The sequence below is a fragment of the Mus pahari genome, chromosome 3 (genome assembly GCF_900095145.1).
Source record: "Mus pahari chromosome 3, PAHARI_EIJ_v1.1, whole genome shotgun sequence".
NCBI lineage: Eukaryota > Metazoa > Chordata > Mammalia > Rodentia > Muridae > Mus > Mus pahari.
In genome coordinates, this window is record NC_034592.1 from 160,736,113 (window position 1) to 160,747,448 (window position 11,336).

At 44.2% G+C, this 11,336-nt stretch overlaps 1 protein-coding gene across 2 annotated transcripts in view; it reads left to right on the forward strand.

The window, feature by feature from the left end:
* Nucleotides 1–11,336, forward strand: part of Cdh26 (cadherin 26) — a 50,790-nt gene that overhangs the window by 5,119 nt on the left and 34,335 nt on the right. For both annotated transcript variants that reach the window (XM_021194712.1, XM_021194713.1), the window contains exons 2-3: nt 5,988–6,092; nt 7,838–7,999. In XM_021194712.1, the coding sequence (XP_021050371.1) occupies nt 5,988–6,092; nt 7,838–7,999 (267 nt within the window). The remainder of the gene's footprint in view (nt 1–5,987; nt 6,093–7,837; nt 8,000–11,336) is intronic.

Consider the following 11,336-nt stretch of genomic DNA (forward strand, 5'->3'; position numbering starts at 1 on the left):
TCTCTCTCTCTCTCTCTCTCTCTCTCTCTCTCTCCCTCTCTTGTTTTTTTTTTTTTCTCAAAAGGTATCATGTTCCCCATTAGGTAAGCTTGAATGGTACCAGTAACCTGGCCCAAGTCCAGTCTCACCTGTGAAGGGCTTGCAGGGTGGAGGGGAAAGAGTTCGCCTGTCACTCCACAAAACAGCCTGAGGTGGGCTGAAACTGGGGGAAGCCAGCCTGGGGACAGTCCTAGCAGCCCTGCGGAGAACATTATGCAAATTGCTGTGAACAGTGTCCTTTTGGGAGGAACTGCCTCAATTGTCCAGGATGGAGGTGTAATAAGCGCTCTTACAGAGTCATTTTGGCAGCAGGAACAATTTGAAATCCTTCTGCATCATGCAGATGAGCCATTCTGAGGCTGCACAAAGAGAAGAAAGAGCAGACAGGAGCTGCAGTGTGGGCTTCAGGTACCTCTCTGGCCAAGTAAGCCTTGCTGCCTTAATGCTCTTTGAGAATGCATTGGCTTTTCCTGCCTGTTGATGGGGCACATTTGTGCTGTTAGGGCAGAATGAATCTACAGAGATGGAGTTTGAGGCAGTCATTTATGAGACTCCAATTCAGATTGAGGGACTTGAGAGGGACAGACAGACTTCTCCACACAGACTACTTCTCTCAGTCCTCACCGATGGTCTAAAGTCTGGGACAGAAACAAAATCAATCTCCTCATTCATTTTCAAGAATTGCAATTTCTTCTTTAATTTGTTTTTTTTTTTAAGAATTATTTTCATTTTCCGTGTATGGGTGTTTTGCCTAGATGTCTGTGTTCCACCTGTGCTTGTGCTGACGGAGGACAGTAGAAGGTGTTGGATGCTCTGGAAACTGGAGTTATAGATGATTGTGAGCCACTATGTGGCTGCTGAGAATTGAAACCAGTTCCTCTGGAAGAGCACCCAGTGCTCATAATTGCTGAGCCATCTCTGCAGCCCCAAGGCCCTATATTTAAATCTCCCAATATTAATCAATAAACTCAATGTATAAATATACTGATTTAAGGGCTGGGAATTCAGAGACTTTGAAACTTCTTTCTTTGGGGCCAGAGGCGTCGTGTAGTTGCCATTGAAGTTGCTGTGAACGGTGTCATTTTGGGAGAACAACTTCTGGTCATACATGAGGACTTGAGTTTCACCTAGAGCACACCTGTCCTCTCAGGGCTGGAGAAGAAGACACAAGAGGATCGCACGGCTGCATATACATATTCATGAATACATACATGCACACACACACATGAACACATACATGCACACACATACATGAACACATACATGCACACACATACATGAACACATACATGCACACACACATACATGAACACATGCATGCACAAACACATGAACACATGCATGCACACACATACACATGAACACATATGTGCATGCATGCAAACATCTATTTCCCTTTAGGCAAATAGTTAGAAATAGAAATATAGTCTGCTGTAGGCAACAAATGTCATTGCTTGTTTTGTTTCTGACAAAACAACCCAATAATAATGTCCACCGCTGTGAAGGCGGCTGAGCCTGGGCACGTGTAGAGTGTGTCTTCATTTCCTGTGAAACCTCAAAGCCCACTGTGTCACCATGTGATCCTGAGTTAAGATAGATCCCAGACAGGCAGTGATGGTTCACACCTTCAGTCCCAGCACTTGGGAGGCAAAGGCAGATGAATCTGATTTGCAGGCCAGCCAGGACTACACAGAGAAACCCTAACTCAACCAAAAACCAAACCAACCAACCAACCAACCAAACAAACAAACAAAAGATCCGAATGTGCTGCTCGGTGGGCACACTTGGTAGTGACCTGGTGGAAGATGGGACCACTTGTGATTTCAGGTCATATCCTACAGGCTCTGACTCTATGAGTTGTGTTTACTGATAACACATTAGAAATGAAAGCAGGCAAATCTTAACCATGTTTAATTCACTAAAGAGAACAATAATTCCTTCACATACAATTAGGAAAGACAGATTTACTCAAAATGACCGTACTTTTCAGAGTCTGTGTAATGAGAGGAGCAGCGCCGTTCGGTGCTTTGTCGAGTCATCAGAGTGTCTGGCTTAGTGGGAGACAGCTGGGTTCTCCTCTCTGCATTTGTGTTTAATCAGTTGTGGAAGCTGTTCAGTTGAAGGATGTGCAGAGAGTCTGGCTTCCCACGTGTTTGCACTTGGAAAGATCTGAATTCTTTGAATAGGGAACTCTGGGTTTTCTCTTTTGAGACTATACCCAAACTCTACAGTGTCAGTGTCTCAGCCGTTATCGATGATACGGAATCTGAATCTACTTGAATGAGCTTCCCCTGATGCTGTGACTCTCTCAGGATACCCACAGAGATGCTTTCACAGAGATAAAGAGGCAGCAACATAGAAAGAAAGAATCCAACCAAGGCCAGCTCAGTGAACCCAGGAGCTTACTGGAGTCCTTTCAGGAACAACGTGGATGAGGGATTACCCACGGGAACATGGGTGACTCCTGGGCAGCTGTATCACCAGTAAGCCCCACCCCAGAATGAGTGACATTACTAAATGAGCTAAAGCTACATTACTGCTGTTCCCCGTGGGGCCGGCCATCAGCTCCACAGATGTGTCCCCTGCTCTGACCCTTGGTGCATGTCCTGGTTCTACACCCTCAGGCCTTGGCTCATCTTGTGAGTTTTGTGACTGTATGTATGTGCACATGTGTGTGAAGGTTTGTGTTGCTGTGATGAACACCATGGCCTGTGCTGCAAGCTCCTTTACACTCTGAGCCATCTCACTGGCCCATCAAAATACCCTTTGTGAAAATTGATCAATTGTTTTTTTTTTTTTGCCCCATTTGTTTTATCATATGTTCCCAATGTGCACACTTTCTCTGCCTCTATCTTTTCCTCTTAAATACACATACTCTGGCTTACTGTTAGTTTTGAACTCCATTGCAGTACCTGTCTTTGTGTTTCCACAGTCCTGTATATGGATTTTTTTGAGAGGGGGCAAGACTGTTGGAATATAAATCACACAATAGGGATTCTCAGTGAAATTCCAAGTTCTATTATTTTACCAGTTACTGTAAATAAAGGAATAGAATCAGAGACAGAAAAGAATCCGTTAAGCCCCATCATCAGCTGACATTGGGTGTTAACTTGTGTGTAAGCATGTCTCCCTTTGACTCTGGGTAGATGAGATTAGCTCTGTCTCCTTCAGTGGTTGAGCATCCCCTCCATTGTCAGTGACACACCAGAGCCTTTTGGTTCATTTCCTTGTGGTTAGGGACAAGGTGGTCATAAATTGAGATGCAGTTAATAAGACATCATAGCTAATGACACTAAACACAGGCTGGGACATGGCTCAGCAGGAGAGCGCTTACCTAGGACCCAGGAGGAGCCTCCGGGCTCCATCCCTGGAATTATAAAATAGGAATCTAAACACAGAGGTGCTTTCTGGGCATTTGTGCTACTTCTGGCAGTTGCTATAGGATACTGATAAGGGCATTAATTAACAACACTAATTAATTAGTGTCATTTTTGCTTTAAGGCCAGAGTCACTAACAGCTTCCAAGAGGAAGTTGATGGTTGTCTTAATCACCCAGGTGGATTTGGGAGTCAGCTCTAATGAAAGAGGCCAGAGTCTGCTCTTTGCCCATAGGCAGTGGGACTGGGTTCTGCAGTGCCTTGTTCATGGTTGTTTTGTAGAGCATAGAATTGTAGTCAGAAGTGGTCTTCAACACCTCACAAGTGCTGATGGTGAGCCCCTTCATTTATAACTAGAGTAACCTGGGAAAATCAGCCCACAGTGCAAGCCTGCAGGACTGGACAACACATCCTTGTTTATTGCATTAAAATGCCCTGGTTCTAATCCCTTTAGTTTTCAGGGTGGGCAGTGTGATACCCACCACTGTGAACGTTACCCTCCCTCTCATGCTGCTTAAGAATGCTGAGGTTTTTATTTCTTTCCATTCACTTTATAAGTAAGTCATTCCAAAAAGCTTAATGTTATTGCAGATACAGATGAATAGGATAAAAGTTATCGTGGGCAAAATCCATCATGACATATAGGTAGATGGTTGTTGTGTAATGGACTTAATGAGAAACAAACCATTGGGTTACATTCTATACAGATTTCCTTGCCTGGCAAATATCTGAGGCCACAGTCTAAATGTAAGACTGTCTGAGTTCCATTAACTTCTCTTGGGGAGATGTGGCAAATGTCTAAGGGCACTGGCGATTGGACAAAGAAACATTTCTATCCAAGTCTGGCTTGTGAATCAGTTCCCTTATTGTGCTTACTGTCAGGGATGTAGATTATCCACAAATGGCTGCATCACTACCCCGGCATGGATAGCGACCTCTCCATAGCAACATGGATGGAGTCATAGTTAAACTTCTACCCTCTAAACTAGTGGTTCTAATGTATTAAAGGGTCACAGCCTCCTAATGCTGTGGCCCTTTAATACATTTCCTCATGTTATATAGACCCAGAACCATTAAATTATCTTTGTTGTTAGTTCATAACTATAATTTTGCTACTGCTATTAATCACGATGTAAATATTTTTGGAGCTAGAGGTTTGCCAAAGTGGTTGCAACCCAAAGGTTGAAAATGACTGCTCTAAATATCATACCTGCCCGCCAAAGACTGTTCATCTGGGACAGTGTTAGATGTTAGGGGAACAGGAAAGAGGGTCTGGAATCTCAGGTGAGGATCTGAAGACTCCCATCTTCCTTCTGTGAAGGAACACCCACAGGACTGATCTTGTTAAGGCTGGCTTCTGGGTATCTAGAACTGTTTTTATTAAGATGGTTCTGGCTGGTTTGTTTGTTTTAGGACTGGATTCGTGTGTGTGTGTGTGTGTGTGTGTGTGTGTGTGTGTGTTTAGCTCTTCTTACTGCTTATATAACCTTGAGATCAGGGAGGGGGCCTTGTGCATTATAAAATCAAGTGTTTCCTTTCAACCACTTAATTCCCAGAAATAAAGACTCTGAGACTTAATTATTTATGAATAAATGCCTTGGCCATAAGTTTGAGCTTGTTCCCTGACTAGTTCATAACTTATATAGCCCATTTATTCTATTTTATGTGTACCACAAGGCTAGTTACCTCTCCTTGGTTTCATATATCTGTGTCCTCAGAGTTCATGGTGAAATTTCCTCTTTATTCTAACCCGAGTTCAGCTTTATAGCCGGTTTATGTCTGTCTCTTCACCATTCCAGAGCAATTCTGTCATGTCTCTATTTCCCAGAATTTTCTCTATCCCTGCTGGATGTCTCACACCCTATTTCCTGCCTCAGTTCATGGGCCATAAGCTTTTTTAATTGGCAAGTGGTACTTATAAGAGATTATCTCTCTACAGTGTGTCCTGTAAATTTCAATGATTTTCTAAGACTTGTGAGTTGTTTGTTTCCTGAGTTTAATGAGTTTCCTTCATGGATAGAGTGCTTCAATTCAGAGGCTTAATTCTGTGTGTATATACATGTTTGTTAAAAGGGAAACTATTAGATATTAACATTAAAAGTCTGAAGGCACCAAATGGAGATTTTCTTGTCAATGATTTCAGATAGACTGAGAGACTAATGAAGGTACTGTTTTTCTCTTCATGAGGCTATTTGCTTATTGCTGTAGGGCACAGTCATACATGGTAGATAATAGCCTTTAAGACCATTTTGTGCAAAGTCCTAAAGCCATCTCACTAACCTTGTGAAATTTGTGAGCAGCCTGTGCCTCACCCTTAAGAATGATAGCAGCTATTAAGAGGACAGACACTTTCAATGCCTAGGCTCTGATGATAGCTCTGGGTGCAAAAAAAACAAAAACAAAAAAATCCTAGGCTCTGATGATAGCTCTGGGTGCAAAAAAAACAAAAACAAAAAAATAACATGCATGCTCTGTCAGCTCATAGTGCCTAGCTATGAAGCTCAGACGCACAGATCCAGGCTGTTAAGTTCCACACTATCCTTACTGACACTGCCATCCTGTGCCCTGCAGGGACAGAGCCACAAGCCTCTGCATCGATTCAAGAGAAGATGGGTCCTCACCACCCTGGAACTGCAGGAGGAAGACCCAGGGCCCTTTCCTAAACTGGTTGGGGAGGTAAGGACATACCTGACCTCTGTGGATAGAATGTCTTTTCTGGAGAGGACTCCTTGAAAGGATTTCTGCTGGCATTTATGAATTCTCTCTTTAGGGAAAGAAGCCAGGATCACACCACTCATTTTAAAATTGGATTGGACAGTGTCCTTGTTAGGTACCTGCCTGATTTAGGGCCCAACAGTAGATAAGAGTAGGGGGGACATGGATGGAACCCTGAATGCCTGATTTCTACAGACTATACTTCCGCTTGAGGATGCACCTTTGCACTGTGGCTTCTCTCTGTAGCTGCAAGGAAACTAACTCTTAACATGCAGGTCTGTTTCACTGACCCATGCAGGCATTCACTTAAAAAAAATCGTTCTTTACTGTAGGGAGAGATCATTAAAATGCTTGCTTTGCTACAGGCGAGTTGATAATAAGCCTGGCAACCTGATTGTGATCCTGAAGACCACATAGAGGAAAGAGAAAACTAACTCCTGGTAGTTGTTCTCTAACCTCCACTGGCACACACACACACACACACACACACACACACACACACACACCACTCACCACACTCACAAATGATGATGTTGATGTAATCATTTATTTAAGAAAGAACAAGAAGGGTGAGGAAAGTGCGTCTCTTCCTCAAATGTTACTTTCTCTTTCTCTCAAGACGAAGCCCACATGAGCACATAGGTATGTGTTCTTCCAGATACTTTTATCTGGTTTAGAATGTGAACGTGCACATGCTATCTTGTGACTTGCCTTTCTCACTTAAGGGTGTGGCTGCCAGACTTTCTTGACAGGGCACACGGTCAACCTTCCTAAGGGCATCAGAGCATCCGAGGCCATGGGACAGGCTAAGGGCATCAGAGCATCCGAGGCCAGGGGACCGGCAGCAGGGTGTGTGGTTCTTTCTAATCACACGAACATCTGTGCTATCTCCAGTTTCTCTATTCCAGTCCATGAGGCAACCCATAACTTTATTTTATTGTTTAAAAAGTCTTATTCTTATTTTTAATTGTGGGTGCATATCAGTGCAGATGTCTGTGGAAGCCAGAGGAATGGACTCTCACTGGAACTGGAGAGTCCTAGATCCTGAAATGGGTGCTGGCACCCACACTCCAGGCTTCTGCAAAAACAGAAAAGTGAGCATTCAACCACTGAGTCAGCTTTGCAATCTCAAAATTAATTAATTATTTTTTTGGTTTTCTGAGACAGGGTTTCTCTGTATAGCCCTGGCTGCCCTGGAACTCACTCTGTAGACCAGGCTGGCCTCGAACTCAGAAACCCACCTGCCTCTGCCTCCTAAGTGCTGGGATTAAAGGTGTGGGCCACCACTGCCTGGCTTCAAAATTTATATTTATTATTATTATTTGTAATGCCGTGTTTATGTGTGTGTCCTTGTATAGGTTTGTACACATGAGTGCAGTTGTCTGCAGAGGTCAGAGGCATCAGATCTCCAGAACTAGCGTTACAGGCAGTTGCAAGCTGTGTGGGTACTGGAAATGAAACTCTTGTTTTCTGGAAGAACATTGAGCACTCTTAACCACAGTGAGCCAGATCTGCAGTCCTCTGCCCCAGTGTCTTTGTTCCCACAGTTCTGCCAAGCCCTTTGCTTCCTTAGCAACCCCTTGGAAGTGTGATGGCTTGTTTCTATTCCTGAAAGATGTCTTGGTTCTTAGCCTTGCTTTTTGAAGATCGCTCTGGTTTATTCTCAGATTCTTTTTCTTTTTTTTTTTCTGTTTTCCTCCTTCCAGCTCTTCAATAATATGTCAAAGAATGTGTCACTGATGTATTTAATCAGAGGACCTGGTGTGGACGAATTTCCAGAGATTGGTTTATTCTCTATAGAAGATCACCAGAGTGGAAAAATATACGTTCACCGCCCTGTTGATCGAGAAGTGACACCGTCTTTTATGGTATCTAAAATAGGGTATGGTTTAAGCCTGTGTTTAGTGCAAAGCTCCTGCAAGGTATTGAACTTGTTAAGCACTTGTTGGCTTACTCTGTTGGGATCTGGGAAGCTTGTACATTTCCCAGTATGTTGAGTTGTGGAGGTCCATGTGGGACATGGCTAATTCTGGAGTCATCTTTAGACTTTACTACAATGGGTGTAAGGAGCCATCAACAAGATTTCTGACCACTGTTCCAATGGGATTAAGGGATTGTCTGTAAAATGCTATGATTTGGTTTCTGGTAGGTGACATTTAGAGTATGGAGAGCAGCTACCCATAGACCCCAGGTGGCAGCTGCTGAAGGAAGGTTTGTTGACCAGTTATCGAGGTCCATGTGGACTCAGGGATTTTATCACTCCAGGGACTTCTATGCAGTTGAAATTCAGGTTTCAAACCAGGAAAGAAAACTACAAAGAAAAAGGCCTCAAGTCACAGCATGGTGTATCATGTTCCTAACTCCCCCAGGGGTATAGGCTGCCATTCATTGTTCTTGTGGGCTTATGGAGCAGGGCTTGGCTGTCAGTTAACCCCTTCAGGGTGGGAATATGATGTTTACTCTCTGAGAAAAGTAATTTATGAAGTGTTCCCCCAGCAACCTCAAAATATGCACATACAACAAAATGTAAGCCTTAAAGTCACCAGAAGGCTTGGTCTCATGTTTAAAGATACAGGGATTCTCCCCAAACCCTACCAGATGCAGAGTTGAACCTGTGACTCTTCTATAGCCACTGGATCTCCTACCTTCCTGTCTTCAGGATTTACAGAGTTAGTAAGAAAGAAAAATAGTATAAGAGGGACGCTGGAGGAGCCTTTCAGTTCTTGGTAAACAATAGCACCTGAGGATCAAGATGAAATGCAGACTGGAGGCTGGGGAGGTGGCACAGTAGGCAGAGTGCTCGGTGTCTAAGCATGAGCCCTGAGCTTGATTCCTGGAAGCCAGGTCAGAAGCTGAAGATTTCATGCAACTGTCACATGAGAGCTGGGGACACAGAGACAGCAGGATCCTTGCCAGCCAGCCAGTCTGGAGATTGGTGAGCTCCAATCGATCGAGAAGTGCTCTTTCAAAAAAATACTGTGGAGACACTGAGGCAGAAACTTGATGTAGGCCTCTGGCCTCCCCACACAGATGTGCACATGCACATACTATGCAGATAGCTCTGTTCATTTGGATAGGGCAGGCAGTCAGTATCTCTAAGGAGCCCTGAAGTGATGCCGGGGCTACTGTTCTGTTGCTGTGCTGACAGGAATGGGCCCGGTGCACAGCAGCAGCAGGAGGTTTAACAAGATTGAACCAAATGTTTAGCCTCAGCGTGGTTGGCCTAGCTTGTTTGCCTTAAATGCTTTGAATGTCATGATTGGAGCTGGCATGAAAGTCACAGGCTTGACAAGATGTCTGGTCCCTAGGAGCCTTTTCTGAAACTTGGGGTTGAGACAGATGCACTATTAAAGTCACAAATAGTTCCCAAGCATCATTTAGAACAAAAGTGTGTAGTATGTTAGGGACATGCATCACACCGTAGGGGCCAGATGTGAGGTAATCTCCAGAGCAGACCACTCAGACATGGGTTTAAGCCAATAGGAAGTCTTTATTGGTTGGCCAGGGACTACACTGGAGTATGGGACCCCACTCTAGTCCTAAGACTTTCTTGGGGTGGGTTTTTAAGCACAGGTCATATCCTGGGCTAAAACCCCTCAGTTAGTGAGAATAGTTAGCCAGATGCAGAACTAGAGAAGCCAAAAAGCAAGGTTAGTACATTCAGGGACTCTCCAAGGACTAAGGTCTTTGATGGATCGGGCCTTTGTTCTCTCTTTGGCAGGTGGCGCTTTCTGCATGGTGGGTCCCAAGTTCTGAGTGGTTCTTCCATTAGCGTCAGTTGTGCTAGGTCTGGGGGTTTCTTATACCATGACATCAAGGTAACATTTGTCAGGAAAGACACTACATTTACTCGGTGGTGTGAGTATGCTTGGCTCAAGAAGTAACACTACTAGGAGGTGCGGCCTTGTTGGAGGAAGTGTGGCATTATTGGAGGAAGTGTGTCTCTGTGGAGGTGGGCAATGAGACCCTCCTCCTAACCACATGGAAGCCTGTCTTCTTCTCCTGTTTGCCTTCTGAACAAGACATAGAACTCTTAGTTCTCCAGCACCTGCCTGCCAGGATGCCACCATGCTCCATCTTGATGACAATGGACTGAACATCTGAACCTATAAGCTAGCCTTAATTAAATGTTGTCCCTTATAAGAGTTGCCTTGGTCATGGTGTCTGTTCACAGCAATGAAACCCTAACTAAGACACTGTGTGCATGTGTGTGTGTGTGTGTGTGTGTGTGTGTGTTTAACCCTAATTGTTCTCCCTCTTACATGTCTGAATATCCTTCTTAATAGGACATCGGCCAATCCTGGTCTAGCATAACCCATCTTAGCTTGATTGCATTGCAAGGACACACACACACACACACACACACACACACACACACACACACACACACTTCCATGTGTATTTCTATGCATGTGGAGGTTGGTTGCCTCCCTCTGTTACTCTCCACCTTACTTTTTGATATAAGGTAAGGTCTCTCACTGAGCCAAGACCCATCTATTTTTTAGACTGGCTGTCCAGCTAGCTAGGAGGGCCTGTTGTCTCCACATCCCCAAGGTTAAGATACAGACGCATGACATGCATCATACAAATGCATGGCTTGATGACTGGCTTTTTCATGGGTCCTCTGGTCCTTTATATAAATTCATGCAAATATGCAAATGTTATGAAAATCAAACCACCTAGTCCTCTCATTTGACTGTAAAGTTTCACAAAGGAAAACACAGAGTGGAACTTATGTGCCGCCGCTGCCTCCACTCCATCATCCTCTGTTCTGTGATATTGATTCACTTTCTCCTTAATGTCAGAATTTTCTGGAATGTGTGCATTTGTGTTTGGTTTTAAAGTCCATCTCACCCATCAGAGTGTGGATTCTAAGGGGTGCAAGACCCTGGCCTTCCTTGTGACCATCCATTTAAAGTCAAGAGCAGGGCCTTTCATGTGGTGTGTCTCAGATAAGTACATTGGATGAGTAGGTGAGGGACCAGGCTGGTAAAATCGTGTCTTCTCTCTAGGGTCCAGGAGGCCTACCTACCTAATAACACCTAACAAAAAGATGAGCTTTAATCTCAGTCATGGTAGCTGTGAACGTTCTTTATTGGACCATCGAGTCCTTGTGATGCAATAAAGTTAAGATGAGGTCATACTGGGCCAGATTGGCCAATGTCCTAAGAAGAAGAAAAAGGAGGAGGAGGAGGAGGAAGAGGA